General features: G+C 43.9%; 1 protein-coding gene across 1 annotated transcript in view; it reads right to left on the bottom strand.

The window, feature by feature from the left end:
- The window catches only part of CERS5 (ceramide synthase 5), a 69,815-nt gene that overhangs the window by 7,091 nt on the left and 39,413 nt on the right, over positions 1 to 23,311 (bottom strand). Inside the window, exons 3-9 of the mRNA XM_015425624.1 lie at positions 19,012 to 19,142; positions 17,902 to 17,959; positions 17,367 to 17,417; positions 15,594 to 15,686; positions 9,429 to 9,557; positions 7,585 to 7,691; positions 3,206 to 3,362 (exon numbers count right to left, since the gene is read on the bottom strand). Of these exons, the coding sequence (XP_015281110.1) occupies positions 3,206 to 3,362; positions 7,585 to 7,691; positions 9,429 to 9,557; positions 15,594 to 15,686; positions 17,367 to 17,417; positions 17,902 to 17,959; positions 19,012 to 19,142 (726 nt within the window). The remainder of the gene's footprint in view (positions 1 to 3,205; positions 3,363 to 7,584; positions 7,692 to 9,428; positions 9,558 to 15,593; positions 15,687 to 17,366; positions 17,418 to 17,901; positions 17,960 to 19,011; positions 19,143 to 23,311) is intronic.

Below are 23,311 nucleotides of genomic sequence, written 5' to 3'. Positions count from 1 at the left end.
AAAAAAAATAAAAATCTCCAGGTATTTCCCTACCCAGAGCTGGTAATCTAAACAGGGCTGGACTACCCTGGGCAATCTAGGTCTGGGCAGAAATCCTTTAGCCAATGGATATGTTTGGTGGGATCAAAGCCAATCCTACAGAATTGTTTGTAAAAATGTGTGTTTGCAAAAAAGAGAAATGTAAATAATTCAGATTCATTTATTTTTTGTAAACACACATTTTTACAAACAGTGCTGTATGAACAGGAGACCCTTGCTTATTTCCTACATTAAAGTTTTCCTTCTCACCCCACCAAACCTTCCACACAGAAAAGAGCATGTTTCCCTCAGGCTAAGCAAACATTCTACTTTGAGGTATGAAGAACTAATTTGACTACTAACAAGGAATCTTTCTTCTCTCATCCATTTTCCTTAGGGGAAAAACAAAACAAAACAGCAGTCTAGTGCTCTCAATGGAGTATGCTTCCAAAGTTCCTCAAGTTAGCAGCTTCTATATATGCAAAAGCAGATCTCAAGATTTAACTCAGTGGTACTACAGAGAAAGTCCCCAACAATAATCTCTGCAAAGAAGTTCAAAGCAAGATGCTTTAGGTCTTTTGGTGTTCTGATAAAGTTTTCTAGCAGGATTCTAGTCAGAAAATAACAATTTCCCCCAGATCAATTCAGTACCTCTAGTGCTAAAGACTGCCATTTATGGTAGTTAGCAGAGTATAGTAGAACTTCCCCAGAGTAGCACACTGGACAGAACTGACTGCAGAAAGAACATGAGCACATCCTGTCTCAATAGGCTAAATAATTACAACACAGCATCCTCATTTCAGGATATCCTTGCCTTGAACCCGCAACGTTTTTTTTTCAAAAAATGCAACACTCCACCAATATGTCATGGTGTTTCAGTTTTCATTAACCAGGACTAGGAGGACGCTGCAATGACAAAGATTTTGACAGTACAAACATCTCTCCTTTTCTATTTACATATTTTCAAAAATACTTCTGGCTGGCCGTAAATCTATGGAAGAATCCACAAAAGAGGTACCTGAGTATGATTTTCAAGAAGAGAAGCTTCCATAGTTTTGTGTAGTCCTATATAGCACCGTAACACCTCCCCGTGACAAGCAAAAGACATTCTGAATAACTAATTGGATCATTTTTACAGGTGACACGATTCAGTCCTTTAGCACAGAGTGTTGTTTTGGTAAGCATAGCTCTCCTGATAGCTTGTTCACCCCAGTCAGGGTTGTCTGGTAGCTCTGTAAAGCTATATACTAGCGCCAGAATCCTGACTTCAGTCAAGCATCCCATGTGCTCCGGCAGAGAGAATGCTGAACATGTGACAAGCTTAAGCTCATCTCACTGGGCAGCCAGACCTCTGCAATGTGCATAACTGCTGACTGGTTTAAGCTGTACCTTAATGTTTCTGGCTGTGAGAAAGACATCTATGCAGCTTAAGTAAGTCTACAAAGTGTGGAGCAGCTCAAGAAGTAAAAGGGGGATGGGCAGAGCTTCTAGGAGTCAGTGGATGGGACTTCGATACTCTGAAGAGAGCCATGTCCCTCTCCCAATCTAGCAGGCAAGTTGCTTCACTTTCTGTGCCTTTTGTTTTCTACTTGCCTCCCATGCAAGTCCTTCCATGAAATTTCTCCCTGCATTTCCTCCCACACTATTTCCCCTTTCCTTCCTCCTGGCAGCCCCATATCCTCTCCCTTTCCCTGCTTCCTCCTCTCTTTCCAAACCAGTCAACCTATCTTTTATATTTCATTTACATCATTCTCCTGTCCTCCATTTTTTCTTCAGAATACTAGTGAGAGCTATGTTAGGTGGGGAGTGTGGGACTGGCCCTAGATCATCCAATAAGCTTCCATGGTAGAATGGGGATTCAAACCTGGGTCTCCCAAACCTCATCTAAAACTCTAACCACTACACCAAAACAGGCCTGGAAATTGCCCTGCCCCCTCACCCTGCCTTTTCCTGACAAAGCTTGAAGGCTAAACAAAAAAGGAGATCACACAGCAGTATAGTAGTAACAACAATGGGAAAGAGCTGTGAAGCAGGACACAATAGAACTGGTAACTATGTTAATATATTGGACAGATACAATGTGGGCAGTACATGAATATAATAATTGTACAAAGCACAGTAATTCTAAATATGAATCTTCTGATATACAATGTAATATTCCAAAAAATTCTCTTTCCAAAATAGTTTTTTCCAACAAAGAATCTGGATATTGAATACTTTGTTTCGATAATCTTTCTCAAGACCAGCTCAGCATTAATACAGAGTGGTTTCTAAAAAGTGTCACTGGTGGCCCATCAATAGTAATATAATTGTCACTGCAAACCTCTTTGAATACCCTGGAAGGGCAGTTCCTTCTACATTACTAGTCTGAAAGTACAGTTTTCAGGAAACTTATGCCTTTGAAATATTTATAATAATTTTCTTGAGGAAGATTATCGAAATGAAGTCTTCAATGTCCGAATTCTTTGTTGAAGAGAATTATTTTGGAAAGATAATTATTCAGAATATTTCATTGTGTATCAGAAGATTCATATCTAGAATTATTGTGCTTTATTGTGCAGTGATTATATTCATGTACCACACACATTGTATTTGTCCAATATATTAACATTATTACTAGTTCTATTGAATCCTGCTTCAAGACTTGAAGGCTGGCAATATTCTTGTCGCTGCCTAGTAACCCCCACAATGGCCACTGTAGAGGGCATTTGTTTCTTAAAGTTACAGGTGCTGCTTCTATTATTGTGGAGGTGGGTTTAACCCCCAACACTTTTTTGATTATTTTTTAAGATTTCAGACTTTTCTACAAACCTGGAGATTTCTGACGTTTTGTAGAAAGATCGGTCTTGTATGTTCATAGCTACAATCTCCAGACTTAAGTGTCTATAGATGGGGGCCCCTTAAGAATTAGATAAACTGATGTGAAATTCTTAATTTTGGAAGCAAGTAAATTATGCACTTAACTTGATTTATGCAATTTACTGTAGAGGTAGAACCTGAATTTTATTGGTACAAAAAAGGCACAGAGCCATAACAAGAAAACTGTAACAGAAGTCACAAATCACTGTCATAAGCCCTCCCTTCTTTAGAACCAGTGGCATTTGTGAACCTATTCAGAAGATTAAAAGCCATGACAGAGAGATCTTGGGGATTAAGAAAAAAGCAAAATCTAACTAGCCAGCCATACCTTTCCTCGTGCTAGAGCCTTGTAGGCAACGCGGATGATGAAATAAGACCAGATAACATGTAGAATTTGTAAGAGTATAAGAAGCCCATTGAACAGCCACCATGATGGGTAAGGGCCAATCAGTTCCCAGCTTTCAAACAGTGTTGTATTAAGTATCCTGCAAAACAAAGAAAGGTATAGCTTGTTACATTAGCTGGTTTGCTCATTTGTCACAACTCCCAGCTTCTCACTGGGAACCAAACTGACTGTAACATGGAAAGAATATTAAGTTTGTCCTTCACACAATGTTGATGCCTCCAAACTTAGGGATCCCAGCATTTGAACAGACATTCCTGAAATGGCAGAGGCTTTTCACTAATACTGTCCCACAGTTTTTGTATACCACGGTTGAGCCAAGGGATGAAATACTCACCAATTCATCCCCTTTCTAAATGACATACAAATAGTGTGCCCTCTCCATTACAGAGTCTCAAGTGCTAGAGAAGGGGCATTAACCTTCCCCCACCATGCAGCCATCATTTGAACCAGGATTACACAAAGCTGCAATTTAATTAAAAAAAAAAACAACTCCAGAAAGATCTGATCATGGACCCCTCAGCCTCCCATCCCATCCTAATTCCATTCAACAGCCATGATGATTTCAGTGAATTGCTGGTAGAATCTGAAATTATTCCATGCGACCCACAGCTTATTCAAGTTGGTAACATTAAATCTGAAGACATTTCTCCAACAAGAGCATATTTTTATAAACCATGCATGGTTTGCTCAGGTTCCAGTTTTGTTACAGGGTTATTGTATTTTCTGAGAAGTTTTGCTTTCAGCTGTTGTAAAGGGGTTGAATTCAGAGTTTATTTCAAAAGGACAATTTTAGAGATGCACAAGTTCATTGAGAAGCACCATTTAGATAGATTGGACTCAGAAATTTAAGGCTTTTAAAAATGTTTCCTGCATAGAATCATGGTGAGACATGCTGAGCCCCAGACACATTTTCTCATGTCATACAGAAACTAGTGCTCAGAAAAATGCTGCCCAACATCAACAACATCCTGTTGTCTCTGCTTTCTTCCTCCTTTAATCTGTCATCTTCCAAGCCATGAAAGTAGGCCGTGTTTTAAATCTGTTATGTTTATCAATAAAACATTATTTACCCCTTGCTATAGCTGAGAAAAACCTAGACGTGGAATAAGGGAGACTTTAAAAAAAAACAGATGATATTCAGAGAGCACTTATAACTGGCATCATTTAGAGCCAGCTGATGCACTCCTTCTGGTCTTCATTATCAGGCTGCCTTCTTAATTTCAGATAAGGGACCTTCCCATTTCGAAAGGGAGAAAGGCTTATATATGAAGCAATTGACTGCAATTTCAGGAGTGCAGTATGGCATTACACAACATGCACCCAGTGGAAGAACAAAGTCACCTCCCAGTGTAATCTGAGATAAACTGGTCCCCCCAAGAAACCGAGGAATTACAATAAGGCCAGTGGAAACTACATTAAAGATTTACCAATTCTCTTAATGCACAGCAACAGTTTGCTGAGTGACACAACAATACAGGCAGATTACCATGGCGCAATCATGGCAAGTGGAGTCAGCCAAAGAGGATTTGTTTACTTAGTGCTCCTCTGAAAGGAGCAAGGTGACATCTCAAGGCATTTCTTACTTCAAAGACGTTTTCCACAGGGACAGTTCTCCCCGCGCCTGCGCTTATATTCCTCCGCTGCTTTCCCTCATTTCCGCAGATGTATTTGCAGTCCCAATCGCAGTTTGCCCCCTCTTGCAGCACAGCATGGGAATTCCAGGAAACGGGGAAGTCTGATGCTGTGGGGACAAACTGCATTTTTGCACCTGGGACTGCAAATACATCTGTGGAAACGAGGGAAAGCAGCAGAGGAATACAAGTCCAGGCACGGGGAGAACCGTCCCGGCGGAAAACGTACCAGTCTTCCTTTGCTTCAGGGAAAACCCGTTAATCAGATCTGAGGATGGCATGAATGAGCAGCTCAGAGACATATTCACTTCTCAAAGCATTTTGCAAATAGAGAAGAAATTAAGATATACTACCCAGAAGCAAGAAATCAAGGGCAGGAAGGACTAAGAAAGCCGCAAGCACGGCTCCTCATCCTCAGTGCAAGGGATAAGTAAACACTTAAACACTATGTTTAGTAGCAAGTTTGGGGATGAAATGAGTCTACCAAGACCAAGGTGGCTTTCTACTGGATGAAAAACAGGTTGCTTACCTGTAACTGATGATCTTCGAGTGGTCATCTGTGCAGTCACACCTATGGGATCCAGCGCAGGCGCACTGGATCCCATAGGTGTGATGCACAAGAGACCACGAAGAAGATAGCACAGATAAATTGGGACAGCAAAATGCAAAGCTAAGACCCCATAGTTCTAGCTGCCAAATTTCTAATACTTTCAAACTCTCAACTTGAATCCAACAAACATAAGCTACCATATCATTAAATTGGTCCTCTGGAGCGATCATCAGAGCTTCATTGTGTAGTGGCCCTTAGGGGCCTAAGGACCCTGCACCAACTAGGAACACTTGATTTTTTTCCCATTCTAACCTGAGATTTCTTAATAGCTATGTTTCAGGGAAGGTCTTAAGAAATGTAAGGTCCCCTCTTACAACAATGCAAATATCCCAGCAGCAGCATGAATATCAACCTAACATTAGCTACATTTAGGGTGTAGTAGAATGCACATACATACACAAATCCCTGCTGCCCTGTGGGCTGCTGCTTGCACTTTGTGCTCATGGTATATGCATCGTCAGTGAATCATGACAGCCAACGCTGGGGCACACAGCAGAAGCGGCAGCAGAAAAAGGTGCAGGTAGTAATAGGGACGGAGAAGACTGGAGAAAGAGCAAGAAGTTCATCAGACTTTCTGGAGAGGTTGTGTAAGCATGAGGCGACCCACCTGCTAAAGAAAAGCTATGCAGAAGCCACTTTATGGTGTTTTCCCTTAGAATACTATCACCTGCATATCAGAAGGAGGAATCAGTGACAATACCCCTCCAGTGAGAATGAACCAAGGCTGGGTATAGTTTACAAAAACAACAAACAGACGAGACTTACCTGAAGACGGCCAAGACTGCAGCACAGGGGCAGGAGGGGTCTGAAGGAGGCCTTTGCATAATGGCCAGCAAAAGCAGGAGCCCCAGACCACCATGCCGGCCTGGTTAAGAGTGGGAAGTTTTGGCAGGCTATACTCAGGGGTAATGTAGAGCCCCCCAGTTCTTTTTAAGCCACACTGCCTGGTAGCTCTGGCAGCAAGGTTTTTCTCGGATTCCACCCCCCCTTTGTTCTGTGTATGTATATTTTTATTATATTTTTATTATCACAGCTGGGCAGTTCTGTGCATCTGGGCAGATCCTTTTGGGAAGATGGGCCTGCATGTCCACTCCCCGCCCCTTAAGAAATCTGGGGGCTTGAGCCTTCATGTGGTATGCCCAGCTCGGGGTCTGTGCCCAGGCTCACCACAGGTGTCAAATGGTACCACTCAGCGGCAGCTGCCCTTATGATACCACTAATATTTGTCACTCCTGGGTTTTCCCCAGCAGGCAGGCTGAGGGACATTTTATCAAGTGGCAGGCAGGTTGCTAGATTTCCCAGGATCCTCCTCCATGCTTTGCCAATGCTCCTTGGTCTGCAATCAATACATACTGTGGCCTTTTTTTACTCCAAAATGTTATGGTGGTGTGCTTGTGTCTCCCTGCAAGACCTCTTCTTACTAAGCCCTGGGCCTGTATAGCTGAACATTAATTCCAGCAGTGCAAACAGGATCGCTGTCAGGAAAACACACCAACATTTAGCCAACAATTTATTCAAAAGAATGAACCTTGCATGTGTGCAAGCTTTTCACACTAAAAAAGTGATGTCCTTGGTAAACATGAAGAAACTACTACTACAGGATCCAAGTTAAATATACTCAAAATTGTGGGAAAGTAGGATCCGTACCCAGAATGGAAATTAATGAGAATTTCTCTTTCTCTTTACATTTGATGTACAAAGGGGTTACTATGGCACTGAGCAACTTTGAAGTCATCTAATTTAAGGTCACCTTTAGCTATTTTGTCACAGTAAAATAAGAGATCATCAGGTCATGTCCTTATCTGTATTACCATCTCCTCACCTGTATCACTGTCTTTGTAGCTTATCAGACAACTGACCCCTTAATAGGTGCCTACTCATCACACTCCTCCAATTACTCCCATCACTGAGGACCTCTATGGAATATAACTACTAAGTTACAGACACCTCACTTCGGGCTCTGGACACTATGGACTCTTAACTCTCCCCCAGATCCCTTGTGCAGGCCATCGACTGTGTACTACTCCCAGTAAGGAACTTTCTCACCCCCAGATACTTACCAGATAGGAAAAATCCCCAAACGAGTAAAAATAAAGATGGCGCTAAACAGTATGAAGGTCAAATCACAAAATCGCTGATACTTGGCATAATTGGCCAGTTTTGCTGCCTAGAAAAAGTGGGAAGCATTAGAAAAACTCCTGCTGCCAAAACAATACATTCCATCATTTAGGAAGCAGAACATTAAAGCAATATGATTCTTATATTTAGTGCATCTGGAATAACTATGAGTTATACAAAAATGAACTAAAAAGACACAAGACTTGCTCTCAACTTTATGGTCTAAGAGACAAGACACACAAAGCAAGTTTTCTAAACCTACATATATTCCCTATATATTCTTCCCCAGTTCTACAACCTCCTGGGATCCTTAAACCAAGATGACTTAATCCACAAAGAAATGGAATTTAAATACCAAACTGGCCAAGACCTAAAACAACACTACATTCAAGCGGATTTAACCTACAAGGAGTATAACAGATCTACTAAAAGTCTGCTAAAATCTGGAATAGTTACAAAAGAAAAAACATCCCAGAAAGAAGATAAAACAGAACTTAAGGAATCCTTAACTACACTAAACACTTACTATAGTTGGCGATACTTAAAAGAAATCTTTTCTACTTTTAAGGGCAAGAGGCATAGAATTATGACCTTACTGAAGTTGAGAAGCTACAAAAAGAAGAAAAAAATAAAGCTGTATAAATAAGATTGGATAAGGGAATTTTTGTTTATATGTAACTGAATAAGATGGGCTAGGGAATTCATAACAATATGTAACTGAGTAACACTGACTAATCCTTAAATAAGATTTTTGTTCAGGCTAGGGAATCTTTAGACATATGTAATTAAGCAATCACTGAATCTCATTGAATGTTTTGTTAAGTTTATGATACACAGCCTGCATTTCATGTGGTTATATTGTTTGTCATAATAGTCTCTCTTAAGAAAGAATTTGAGCCTTGAATGTAATTAAGATTAAAGATACCTACTTAAATGAAACTACCCATTCGACCTAATGTCCTTAAACTATTCCTAGTAACCTGACTCCAGACTCAGATTCATTTATTTCTTCATATCTTGCTACAGCTTGGGGAAAGAACTTTGCAACACCAAGGCAGTCTTGTGTTCAATACCTACTGGGAGCACTCTCAGTTCCCCTCCAAAAGGTAATTTGCCCTCCCATGAAGAAGCGGCAAAATCCCTAATTCTCTTATATCAGACAAAAAACACATTCCAAAAGCCAATGCTCCAAGACTGAAGATACATGGTAGGCAGGATTCATTTTGTACAAAATACAAATTTAGGTAAACCATTAGAAAAGGAAGGGACAGGATGGCATGTTTTAGGGTCCTCATGGGGAAAAAAATGTTTAGGGTCCTCATGGGGAAAAAAATGTTTTAGGGTTCTCATGGGGAAAAAACCCAAAAGGACACAAAAAAGCCTGTTGTCAGGTAAGAGTTTGTACCTCTCCAGACTAGTGACAATACCTCTAAAGAAGACTGCCTCACACTTTAACAAACCATACTACTTGGAGTGCTTGGGAAGGATCCTTTCTCAGTGCATGAGTGGTACCAGATTATTCTATAATACATAAGTAACATTCAAAGTGTTTGTGTATTGGAAGAGAGGGACATTTACTGGAAGTGAGAACTTGGTTACTATGATGAAGGCACCCATCTTTAACTCTACACACAATCATAACAACTCGAAGGCATATGTCTTCTCTCTTATAGAGACTACATATGGAAATATACTTTAGAAAGACATTTGAATACAAATGAGACTGGTGATGAAAACTCATTAGAGCAAATAAGGCAATAAACCAAATGGAAGCAGATGTACTCACTTCTAACCAGAAATCTGCTACATCGTGAAGGCATATAACCAGGCTTCCTACCCGTACCATGTTGTTAATGTAAGAGAAGCTAATAAGTCCAACTGCAACCAAATGGTGGACAAACATCATTAGGAAATCCTGAAAGAAGACACAGAAGCATGACGAGGCTATGGAGACCAAGGGCATTATGTTATATATCACCCAGCATAATCTGGATTTAGCCAGCATTTATGAAATCTTTTCAGTATGAAGTTTATCATTTTGAATCCAGAAGAGTTTTTGTTACTGAATAGTGGTGTATAAATCTGCAAAGCTGTCATCTTAACAATGAAGCAAAACTGCTACATCAATAACATTTATGGGAACCTATGCTTTTTCTTCCAAATGAGAAACTACTGACAATGTGGATACAAACTCTAATAAATATTCAAATAGAAAAGGGAGAGGGGGATTGAATTGCCAAGAAATGGGAAGAGTATGCTTATTAAATGTTGCAATTCTCTATTCTAGATCCAAGTCCTTGCACTCCTACTTCAATGAGATTATGTATCTCATTCTCTACTATTTCAGTCACAAATAGTTCTGTACAAGAAAAACTACCATCCCTACCCATTTTATGTAAAAATAGGTTGCTTACACACGGTTTTCCAAATCAGAATAGGTTTTTTGGAGCATCTCCACAAACACCATCCCCTAATAGGGATGGGTACAAACTGGAAAAATTGTGGTTCATGGGGTTCATTTGATTAAACGAACCATGAACTTAAACTTTTCTGTTTCCTGAACCAATTTGTTGTTTGTTGTCATAGAACAGCCCCACCCAGAAGTGAGCCCTGAAGGCATTTAAATGCCACTGGAGCACTGGCCTGCGGCCCCACCAAAGTAAGTTCAAAAGGCCTTTATAGGCCTTTGGAGCTCCCAGGGTGGGCTCTGAAGGCTTTTATAGGTCTTAAATGCCCTTATATGGGCAGGCCCCACCTGGAAGTGGCCCTGCCATTTAAGGGCATATAAGGCCTATAAAAGCCTCAGGCACCTTCTCTGGGAGCTCAGGCTGGGTGACCCGACCCAGAAGTGAGCTCCAAAGGCATTTAAATGCATTTGAAAATCACTCAGGTGGGGCTGCGGCTTCGGAGCTCACTTCTGGGCGGCCTGCCAGACCCAGAAGCAAGCTCTGAAGGCATTTAAATGCCTTTGAAGCCCAAGAACGTGTCTCCCACGAACCTCCATGAAAAAAAATTGGAGGCATGTGGGTGGATTGTGGAAGACAAGTTCTCTCGTACCTCTGATTCGCAAACCACGAACCGGCCTGGTTCATGCTCTTACTGAGGTTTGTTTGGGGGACCGTGCCCATTCATATCCCCTAATCATTTACTTTCTGTGCTTACCTCCACTTCCCTGTGATCTTCCTAAAACCTGGTTTGGTACAATCTTTTTGGAGAGGTTCATAAGCCATGTGGAGAGGAAAGTGCATATTTTTGCATGTCCCTCCCACATTGGCACCACCACCCCTCCATATTTCCTCCTGAAACTGGGGTGGTGGTGTTTTTCTAAAAAAGGGCAACTAGCATACTGCTGCAGCATTATAATGTTATAACATTTTTTCCTCTGAATTCCACCTTTCATTTCAAAAATGAAAGTAACTCTATCCCCCTTTGCTGCAGAGACATGTTCCCCTCCCTTGATATCTCCATAATAAAAGGAGCTAGTGACTTTATTAAAACATAAAGAAAGGTGAGAATTCAGGGGACCTAGTGATTGCCTCATTATAAGATTATAGTAATATATCAGCTCTCAGTTTTCAAAAGCCTGAAAACGTCCTCTCTGAGGAGGGAATGGTGGCCATGAGGATCTGAGACAAGGAAAGTGGGGGGGGACTACATTGTGGATGCTCTGCTGGCAATGAAAGTTACATGAGAATCATCGCCATGTGGAAGCAGACGTATGTAGTTTTGCCTGCTTTCTTCTAGAGTAGGATTAAAACATTATTAAATAATCATCTAGGGCTGCGGTCACATGGAGCATTAGGCACGCTAGAGGGACGGAAGATAGGCGGAGTTTCCGGGCGTGATCTCACCGGCACATCTGGGAAGCGTTGGGCTCTCGTGGCGCAACCGAGGCTTCCCGCCGAAGACGCGCAGTAAAAAACTAGTACCTCGGAGGTACTAGTTTCCTGAAACCACGGGGCAAGGGCGGGCGTGTGATCGCGTTTCTGGAGGTAGTTCCGGCGCCCGTCCATGTCCCCTCGGGAAAATTTTTTTTTTCCAAAATCTCCACGGATGCGCACACGCACCCAAGGGAGCATGCGCACATTTGAGTTTAAATAAAAAAACAACCAACCCGTTTGCCCCGCGCCCCGTTTCTTTGCCGCGCCGCAGGACAGTGGAGTGATCGGCACCTCCCCCCTACCATGGGACCTCGATCGGTAGGTCTGATCAAGCAACCGCGCGGTTTTTAGCCCCGGGGCTAACAGCCACGTTTCCCCCCCGCATTTTCCTGCCCGTGTGACCGGGACCAAAATCTATCAGCCTCAGTGACCAGTGAAAGAAAGGAGCTCAACCTGGTTGTGCCCATGTGTCATAGATTTCAACATTTGTTCTGACTCTCTCCAATATCTCAGCCAACCAGCAGAATAACCTGTTCAGTGACAGGTGTTGATTTTATCAGCTTCTTTGGAGGAAGATGTATATCCTGCACAGGCTGTAACTATCCTGGGGCATCTAACAATACTATAATATTTCTCATGATACTTGAGATTTCCTGGAAGACTGCAAGCTGGATCACCCTCAATGAAATATGATGGAAGATCTTTTAAGTTTCCATGAGAATAGTGGTCACAACATTTTCAAAATGCACACATACAGAGGAAGGAAATAGCCTTACAATCGAGGAAGAGTACTTCTCACTTTTCTTTCAACCCAATTAAGTCACACACTGTGATTCTGTTTAAATTCCATCTGTAACCTAACATATCCAATCCAACCTTTGTTTGGAGAATAAAGAACTTTTTTTCCTGCCTTGTACACATATGTCTTAATAGCCCATGGTATAAATTTAATGCTAGTTGGCCCAATCCAATAGCAAAGTGTCATTTTCTCTACCATTTATTAAATACATTAGCTGTAATACTAATGGAAGTCTTGTTCTCCTTTGGATACTATGGATAGAATAGAACAGTTTCCACCTGGCTGGCACCCTTTTCCACTCCTTCTGCTGGTCATCTGCCTTGCCCCCCACCCCCACCCACAAAGTGGCCAGCAGTTTGAAACTGGATTAATTAGTATTTGCCATCTAACCTCCTTTTTTGAAATGTGCTATTAATGTTTTTAATTGTGGAGTGCTAAGGGGCTGCGGTGGCTCAGAGGTTAAGACGCTGAGCTGCAGACCAGAATGTCTGTAGCTCAGCAGTTCAAGACCCTAGTGCCGCGCGACGGAGTGAGCTCCTATCTCTGCAGGCCCATAGCCAGGATCTTTTTGTTCAGGGGGCTTTTAAATAAGTCAGGTGGCACCTTCGCACACACACCCAAGCCTGGGAGCGCCCCATACAAGACCCCAGTCTCTCATGCAAGCCACCAAGGGACAGGCATAGTGAAGGGTTGAGCCCCCCATTGCCAAACAGCCTGAAACAGAGCTCCAAGTGCCACTAAGGGAAAAGTGGCATGCCCCACCCCCAGCCCCCGACTGCCCTCCCTGGAACCCAACTCGTGCAAGGTTGGCCTGCTGGGGTCTCTAACCATTCACTCAGCCTCACCTGGGGCCATGTGTACAGCAACAGCAGTGCACCAACCCAGCCAAGTGCACCAAGCTTCACTGCCTCACCCGTCACCCAGGGAGGGAAGAAGGGCAGCCAGCACTGTCCGGCCGGCCAGCTGCCTGCCCAGCCTGGCGAGCCTGCCTTGGGCCTCACTACAGCTGAGTGGTGGATGGGGAGAGCCAGAGCAGGCACACATGTGTCCCCTCCGCCGGTGCCTGCTTGCCTTTTGGCTGCCACTCCCACTGCTGATAGTGGGGAGGTTGTGAGCTCCTTGGTGGCGGCACTCTCCACCTGGCTTTGCAAAAAGTCAGAGGCCTGGCCAGTAAGTTGGGGGGCCCGGTCTCGAGATGCCCCACTGTAGCTACAGGCCTCCGTCTCTGGCCCCAGCTCCTGCCAACCTAGCAGTTCAAAAGCAAGACACTGCAAGTAGATTAAATAGATACCGCTTCGGTGGGAAAGAAACAGTGTTCTGTGCGCCTTGGTGTTTAGTCATGCCGGCCACATGACCACAGAGAAGTCTTCGGACAATGTTGGCTCTTTGGCTTGGAAACTGAGGTGAGCGCCACCCCCTAGAGTCGGATTCGACTGGCTTTCAAGCAAGGAAAACCTTTTCCTTACTTTCTTCTGAAACCAAAAAAGGTTTTGAGTTTTATTGCAGAGTTCTACATACAGAGCTTTGTCTTAAAGGTGCCACTGGACTCAAACTTTGTTCTGCTGCTTCAGACCAACATGGCTACCAATCTGAATTTATCATTTATCATAATCTTTTGTTTCCTGAAAAAGAACCATGTTATCTTATGGGTCAAAAACAGTATAACTAGCCTAGCTTTAGAGCCAGTAAACTGAACTGCAACTGAGACTCCCAACACACACTGGATCCCTCCTTTCTTAAAGTCTGATTTCTACGCAGATCAGGAGAGATATATCTTTGCTCCCCATCTTGATCTATCTCCCTTTATTTGCCAAACCACACAGAGATCGGGCACTTGGCTCCTCTCTGCTATTTAGGCCCTCACATCTAGAAGACTGGACACCTCTGTCCCAATAGATTGCACTTCTCCTCCGTACTATTCCCCATTTTCCACCGTTTACCCCTTTAGCTCAAAAAGTAACTCCTGCTCCAAATTGAAAATAGCTCTGATTGATTTTTGGTTGTTGCTGTTATATTGTTAGCATAAGGAATATGCTATTTGTCTGTGCTTTGATTTGGTATTTTGTAGTATTTCCTTAGGATAAGCCCTTTCCTCCCCAGCTACTGTACCAACTCCTCCATAAACTCCATATTCCTTTTAAAATCAGGTCTCTGTCATCCTTTTCCTACGGAAAACTTTCTACCCTCAACCACCTCTTTAGGTAAAAGATCTGGCACAAGCATGCAAACTAATTCCCTATTACAGTCTGAACACATATTCAAGTGTTTGTGAGGATGGGGTAACACTACTAGACCTTGAGCTCTAGAAACTTTGTCCTTGCCCTCTGAAAACCCAGTGACAAATGAATTTCAAATGTGTGTGTGGGGGGACAACCAAGGATTAATAAGCCAGTGATAACAAGATCGGCTTCTTCCCAAGACCAAGCAGCACAGTTTTATTTCAAAGGATTCCAGGCCCCCAGATGCTTTCCCTTATAGATACTGTTAATGCTTGATCTGCCTCAATTTGTGCTGTGTGCTCTTCTCAAGCTATATATATTCACCAACTCAATTTTACTCTTGATGCAACTGATTCCTACCTAGATCGGTACTTATTTGTCCTTCACACAGTTTCTATTGCTGAAGCAGAAAATGATAATTTCTGGGGTGGTAGCCCACCCTACTTTTTATTTCTTCTCAAAGGTCTGAACTGTTTACTATTTGACACAGAAACTCATTCAGACGATACATATGGCATACATGCAATCCAGCCTTGGGTGTTGAACAATAAAATATTTATTCCTGGAATGTATGGCCAAGCAGACATGGGATTCAGCAGCTTCCAGTGATCAAGAGGAACAAACAGTTCTTCCCCCACCCCTCAAAATGAGAAATCTCTTAACACACAGCTATTAAATCAGCAAGATTACACTATCAAGGCATCCAAATCACAATTTTGTTAGGTACCTCTATTTGCAAAGGACTATCTGAACAGGTACCCAGAGACACTATCCTACAACGTCAAAGATCACACTTAAGAATCATTCTCTAATCATGTGTGGAGTGTTATGTGTAGAGTGGCCCTTAGTCCCCCATCTCCACTACCAAATGTTAACGTGGAGGTGATTCAGCATCTCAGGAGCATCTCAGGAGCACAGTTCACACATCACAAGTTTGCATTTTGATGCCAGACTTCTAATCAAAGATACAAATCAGTCATTTTATTGCTAGGCACTGATTGAGCCTTCTCATTAAAAAGCAAGGGGAATGAACACAAGGCTTCTGCTCTTACCTTTCGCCTAACATCTGTAAACTGTGAAAACACAAGTGACCAGTAAAAGGCCAGCTGTATGATATAATAGTAATAAAGTCCGGAAATTAGAGGCTGAAAAACAGAAGAAAAAAACTTGATTAACAGGGTTATCCAGCTTTTCTAAGTAGGTTTTTTCCCCACCTTATAGAAAATTGACTTAATCATCCAGTACTGATATGTATATAAAAACAGTTCCCAGCAATTTATTTAATCAAGAAACAGAAGCCAAGGGGCATGAAGACAGAGAAAAGTGATGATGTAGTTCCCACTATGGGCAACTTCAGTGGGAAGAGCCACTGGGATGCAATTCTTGCAGGAACAAATCCTGCTTTGAACAGTGAGATCAGTTTACCCTGGGCACAGGGAAAGTCTAGCTCCCATCCCGATCATATCTACAAACAGGTGCCTTTTCTTGATCCTGTAAATGAATGGCTATGAAGAGAAGGCTGCACTTGTGGGCACCTTGAATGCGACTACTTGGTTAGAGGCAGTTTTAGAGGGTTAGGTTTGGAAAACCAGACCTGGCCTTTTCCTTTCTTCTGTCTGAGGTAGTGTATGAGAAGATGGGGGAAGAGAGAAAGAAGAGTGCTGCTGCAGGAAAGACTGGAACACTTCATTTCATTCCTGCCTCTCGAACTTGACAGGCCATCAGCTAGTAATCAACAAAGCCCAGGAAAAAAAGGTACACAGTGTCAGACTACTTGCCAACTTCTTCTAAAGGAAGACTAACTATGTATCCTAATTTCAAAAGACAGATCAGGAAAGAAATTACAAGGTTCAACGAAGTAAAGAAATCTGGAAGTAAAATACTGTATTCAAGCCTCTAACTATGAATGATGGGCAATGTTATTAACAACTGGAGAATACAGAAACACAGAGACCATATTTCTATGACTGGATGGCTCTTCAGTAGATCTTATTATTTATTTGGCATTGGTTTCCCATCCATTCATATTGTGACCACAAGACCAGAGCTGGGTCTGCACTTAGAAGAAAGGTCAGTATAGAGACTTGACCTTTTCTTGCTCCTGTAACTGAATGGCTATGGAGAGAAGGCTGCACTTGTGGGCATCTTGAATGCAACTACTTGGTTAGAGGGAGGGGACAGCAGTTTTAGGGAGTTAGGTTTGGAAAACCAGACCTGGTCTTTTCCTTTTTTTTCTGTCTGAGGTAGTGTATGAGGAGATGGGGGAAGAGAGAAAGCTGCTTTGAAAGCTTCCTTCATGGTAACAGACAGTACTGTATACCTAAAGTACCAACTTCAAAGTACTGGAAGCTTCTACACCAATAGCTTCTAATCCAAAGACTTCCTATCACCTCCCATAATCAAGTGACAAATCCACGATAGCAGGACATGTTCATTAATGGGTTGTATAGCATGCCATTTGCTCTGAAAGTTTCAGTTTCTTTCAGCACGGACACATAGATATATTCCAACCAATACGAGGGTTCTGTACTCTGTATAGTACTCTAACACATGAACGAGCACATGTCCATTCAGGATGCCCTATTTATTTTGATAGAGGTAGCTTCTCCAAGGCAAGGGAGCTGCTGTCCTTCAAGGTGATTTGGTTAGCCCTTGCAAACTTGCCTTCTGGGGCAAACTACTGTATTAGGAGCAAAGTTATTATGAAAAATCTGGAGGACTTCAGAAAGCAGCACCTTAATGCATTATATAGTATCTCCACCACTCATATCAAGGTGTCTTCATAAAGCACCACACAAGCACATATCAGTAAAGACAAGACATACCTGAAAAGGGTAGTTGTACCAGCATTGTCGCGTATCCCAAAACCAGGGTGACTACAGTGGGGGAAGAGAAAAAAGAATAATCTTTTGTGTGTGTGGTTCTTTTTCAGCAATACGTCTTTCCCTTCCCTAGCAGTGCTGATTCAAAAAGGATTCATTTTATTTCCTTGGTTCCTTGATTCACAAAAATGAAAGTCTGCTTTCTCTCGTGCACAGGGGAAGAGGTGTTCTTGCACATAATTTTTAAAAACACTACCCAAAAGCTAAGGATCAGTGACCTTCCCAAGAAAGAGAGAATGACGGTACTGTAGATCAGAAACAAGTCTGTCCAGTTCAGGGGTCAGAAAGAGTCTGACCTGAAGCATCGCTGTGAAGAAGCATGTTACAAACGCTACTTTTCCTGTTCTGCATGGATGTGATTACATGGAGAATTGGGAACCCAGTCAGGAGTGCCAGGGAAGTACCAAAGGGCCAAATGATCTCTCATCTTAATCCCACCAGCATATTCAATGAGATGAGCAATGAAAAGTATACTCACCGACCAGAGAACCCTGAGCCCGAAGGAAAACATAAATATATAAAATGTAAACTTCCACCTGAAAATGAAAAAAGCAGACAAAAAAATAAATAAATCACATACAGAGCTTGATATGCAATACAGCAAAAGTTAACTTGAACTAGAACCTAATCTGGCACCTCATATATGGAATTTCCAGTCTGAGATCCACAGAACTTCATGCATTGTATGCTAGCCAACAGCATGCTCTTTGATACAGTTTATTAAAATGAATGCATTTCAGACACTTCATACAACAATACCCCAGGTCTGTAAAGTATTCCTAAAGAATGGCTACAAAAGAAACAAGTGTGCTAGCCACAGGTTAGAGAAAGTGACATATGCATGCATCATGGCAGCTCTGTAGTCTAAGGGACACGCACAGGAATCTGAAGTCTGGCAGATCTACATTAAAAAGATACCATTAACACAATCTAGAGCGGATACAGGTCAAATGACTCCCACTCACCTAAGGAAAGTATCTTGGGGAAGAAGCCATTGGGGAAGAGAAGTAGAAGCCATAGAAGTAGCAGGCAGGAAGGCAAAGATGCTCAAATACTATAGTGATAGAGGCCATGCATAAAAAGGGTAAGAAAATAAATTTAAGTGGGACTGAAAAAGAATGTGAGTTCAGGAAATATTCATGTAAGTGCTTTAGAAAATAATTTTAAAAATAACTTTATAAAAATTAAAGGCCTGCAAATAAATAAGACAGTTGCCTCAATGGCCCACTAGCACTGATGAGCAACTCAGATAAGGTTGGTAACAAATGGTGAGAGAGCTTGGGACACAATCAGAAGAGCCAGGGAACACGTCATGCCTCCCCACAAACTGTTCACTGTAGAACAAAACTTACTGGGCTACACCACCATGGTTGAAGAGCTTTTCCAACAAAAACTAAACATCCTAATTGCTCTACTGAGAATAGAAATGAAATAAAAAATTTAAATGGAGCATAAAAAGTAATAAGAGCATATTACAATTAGCCAATTTTATTCCAAAATTACTGTAACATCATCTTCACTCAAAGATGCTTCCTTTGAAAATAAAGCATGATTGAAACTATAAAAACCTAACTCCACAGAAACCTACATGCTCTCACAGAATTTTGTGAAGACGGGTGGTTTATCCTGGTTCCTCCGATGACGAAACCAGCGCTGGATTTTTCGGACATCCCAATCTAGCTGTTTTGACAAACCCTCTAACCTTCTTGCATCCGGACACTAGGAGGAGATCAAACAGATGTAAAGAAATCTCTTATATTCCTTAGCAACCTTCCAAAACATACTCTGCTATTCCTACCCAGTTATCATAATCCTTTGAAATTCTGCAGACATCATCATACTCAAAAAAGTAACTATGGCCAAACCTTCAGTTCACATATATTCTTCCAAGATTTATGTCTACCATCCTTTGTTCACATATATTTGAACACTCTCACACGTGGAGGATATATCATGACCTTCCACTTCGTTTGTACTCTCCAAACAGAAATACAGGAGGATCTTCTTTAATAAGGTACCCATATTGCTGTGGTTCCAAAAAAGCAATTTATGTAAAGAAATAAGAAACTGCCTTGTACTGAATAAGCACACTGAGCTACCTAGCCTAGTAACACCTATTATTATAAGTGGCAGTGAGTCTTCAAGGTCCCAAGCAAAGTTTTTTTCTAGCCCTGCTATTTGATAAATTTCCACTCAAGTTGTGAGGGTCTGAATCTGGGCCTTCCTCCAATCCAAGTGCATGACCAACACCAAATTATGGCTTTTCTACATTTATGTATTGGTAAAATAGCTCTGTAGTTTTCACAGCACAAGCTGCCAAGGCATGCCACAATTCTGGTTTCAAAGGAGCCTGCCCATCTGCTGTGGGAGCTGAAGTAGTAAGGGGGGAAATCCCAATGGCAACTGACACCGCACTTACGAAAGCAACTCTTTGGGATTGCTGCCAAAGTCATTACACATAGATTTAAGATAAGCTAACATTATATATTTAATATAACAATATACTAAACACAAAATGGGGGGAAATCTTAATTGCTTAAAATGCAGATTTATTTTATTCTGTTTTATTAGACTTACTAGTAATAAAGCCCATTGCGGAAAGAAATGGAACGAGCCCTAGGAAGAGGCCCTGGGGGAGTGCGGCGGGCTGCAGTAGTCGCCTGAACCCCCGCCTCTGGCAGTTGCGGGCGAGCAACATGGGTCAAAGCACCGTTGGACGCAGGGCTGGGTCTTGCATTATGCGGGGTTAAGGCTTTAGCTGGCTCGCCCCCTCCCTTGCCAGAAGAAGGGGCGGCAGTGTCCTCAGCCTCCACGCCCAACTGCCGGTAAAGCAGCACCCCTCTGCTGCCACTGCCCGTGTTGCAGCTCCCACCCCCGGGGTCAAGCAGCTGGAGGCGGTAGGCGCAGCAGCGTCTCTGCATCGGGGAGGCCTTGTGTTGGGTGTGGTGGTGGTGCTGGTGGTGGCAGTGGGGCCCGGCGCAGAGTGGGGGCAGAGTCACTTCGGCCAAGCCAGATGACGACAGAGTGGGTGGCAGAGAGGTGGCCTCCTGCCGCAGCAGCAGCCAGCCCGCCCTTGGCGGCTTCAGAGTCCGCTGGTGCCTCAGCACAGGCAGCCCACGCCGCAGAGAGTTTGTGGAAATGGGCCAGGGACCGGCTCAGTGGCTTGGGCAGGCGGGAAGAGGCAGCGGCTTTCTCCTCCTCAGGGCCATGCATGAGGGAGACAGAGGAGCCAAAACGCAGCAGGGCTCAGCTGAGGCGCCGCCGCCACCGTCTTCCGCTCCCTCACACAGGACGACGCCTGCCCATCAGCTGGCCTCTGCCGGGGCTTCTGCACCGCCAGGCCCGGCCTCTCCTAGGCCGGCCAGCGACGTGGCTTGGGTGCCCCAGGGTGGGCCAGATGGAGCTCCCTCGGGGTGCTTCCCTGTGTGAAGTCACCCGGCCAGCCCTCGGGTTCCAAGTACCCCATGGGCCCTGCCTCTGGCCGGCTGCCCGAGAACTGGCTGCTTCACAGGTGTGGGGCTTCTCCCTGCCAGGTCACAGACGCGAAGCCCGAGAAGGCGGTGGAGGCCTGGCATGAGACTGCGGGCAGGGGGGATTTTGGGGGGAACCCCTTCAGTGCAAGGAAAAGTGTTTAGGTGGGGCAAATGAGCACCACAGGGAGCTCATTGGGCAGCAGTTCTCTCCCTGGCCAGGTTTCTTTACTTTTCTGGCCTTTTGCTCCGCTTCCCCCCGTCTCCCAGCCGGCCTGCTCACCCTCTGGCCCCCGGAGCATCCATCCTGTTGGTTGGCTCAGAGGACACCGAGACTCTGGCGGCCGCCTCTGTGGGTGGGACTGAGGCAAGGCAGCCAGACAATGCAGGCAGTGCATTCTGATTGGCAGCTGAGGGAGCCAACTGATTTTGCCGAGCATGGAACTTCGCCACCCCAAAACAGATTATATAGGAGAGATATCCTGCCCTCCCTACACCGTAGGCTCAGGGCAGGTACCAACATATAGGTCTGCAATTAGTGCAGATTTACAATTAAAACATTTTATAACAATCCATTAAAATCAATAAAATCAGCAACGCAACACCAAAACAACAACACGCCCCAACAGATAATATTGTGGTCCCAATTCAGCTTCTACGATCTGTGGTCACTGGAGGGGAGGACAGATCGAAGTGGATGCCCGCTGCCTCAACTAAAGGCCCAGGAAAAGAGCTCTGTCTTGCAGGCCCTGCAGAACTGTAACAGGTCCTGTAGGGCCCTGATCTCATAAGGTAGCTTATTCCACCAGGCAGGGGCAAGTCGGTCATCCCTAGAGCCAGGGAGTACTAGGAGATACCAGTTTGGAAAACACAACATTCTACAGGGCTTATATGGAGAGAAGCGGTCTCAAAAATATGCAGGCCCCTGGCACCAACACCTTTAAATGGATCTGGTATTCAATAGGCAGCCAATGCAGGTCATGTAGCACCGGGTAGATATGTAACAGCACAGGCAGCGACATCAACACCCACGCCTCTGCATTCTGCACTAGCTTCAACTTCCGGAGCAAAGTCAAGGGAAGCCCCACACAGAGAGAATTACAATAATCTAAGTCTGGAAGTGACCGTTGCATAGGTCACCCCAGCCAGATCACTGGGGGGAGGAGGGAGGTATGGAGCCAACTACCTGATCTGCCTCAGATGAAAAAAGGCAGACCTGGCAATGGGGGTGACCCAGGCCCCCACAGTCAGTGAGGCATCCAGAAACACCCCTAAGCTCTTTACCTTTGGTGTTAGCACCAACGAGTCCCGTCAAAGCCTGGGGTCCCAATATCCAACCCCAGTCCCCCATGACCCAAGTGCAGGATCTCTGTCTTTGACGAATTCAATTTCAGTCTGGTTTAACCATCCAGCCACGGCTTACAACGTCCTGTCCAGATGTTCAGGGGCAGGGTCTGGGCGATCGTCCATCAGCAGACAGAGATGGGTGTCATCTGCATATTGGTGACAACCCAGCCCACACCTCCAAATAATCTGGGCAAGGGGGTGCATATAAATGTTAAATAACATTGGGGAGAGAATCGCTCCCTGCAGCACACCACATCCAAGTGAGTGCCACTGAGACAACTCCCCTCCAAGTGCCACCCTCTGCCCCTGGTCTTGGAGAAAGGAGGCCAGCCACTGTAAGGCCAATCCCACATCGGTGAAGCAGTGGGCCAACAGTTCCTGGTAAACCATATCGAACGCTGCTGACAGATCAAGAAGAATCACCAGTGCCGAACCACCTCTATCCAGATGTCTCTAGAGGTCATCCACCAAGGCAACCAGAACCATCTTCATCCCATGACCAGAGCAAAAGCTGGTCTGGAAGGGATCCGGGATGTTAGCATCCTCCAAAAAAGCCTGGAGCTGTGTTGCCACCACCCTTTCCACTACCTTACCCAGAAGCAGATGTCAGTACCTAAGAACGACCATTGGACACTTACCGTGAGTGGTCCTTCTCCTCTGAGGACAGGAGGACATCTGCATGGGTTATTCCCACCGTGCCAATAGAGAGGCAGGAAGTAGATTCCCCCCCCCCCGTTGGTGCCTTTGGAATATCCCATCTCCAGTTCTGGGACTCCGAAAGCAGTCTTGCAGCCTGAAAAACTAACCTTGCCCTATAAAAAACATAACTGTGAACAATTATATCAATTGAATAATCACTCTATCCTGTAACTAAGATAGAGAGGAAAGAATCGTCCCATCATGGGAGAGTGCAGAACAGGAAGAAATTCTCAGCACGGAATATGAAAAAAAAGTGAACAAGAATAGTAAAAACAGGAAGAAAGATGACAGTGAGAGGGCCCAGATGCCTTACTGTCCTCAGAGGAGAAGGACCACTCACGGTAAGTGTCCAATGGTCGTTCTCCCTCTGAG

The sequence above is a fragment of the Gekko japonicus genome, unplaced genomic scaffold, assembly GCF_001447785.1.
Source record: "Gekko japonicus isolate JY-2015 unplaced genomic scaffold, Gekko_japonicus_V1.1 scaffold990, whole genome shotgun sequence".
In the NCBI taxonomy this organism is placed as follows: domain Eukaryota; kingdom Metazoa; phylum Chordata; class Lepidosauria; order Squamata; family Gekkonidae; genus Gekko; species Gekko japonicus.
The sequence above is the reverse complement of the archived record's forward strand: the minus strand, read 5'-3'. Positions and strand labels throughout refer to the sequence as shown.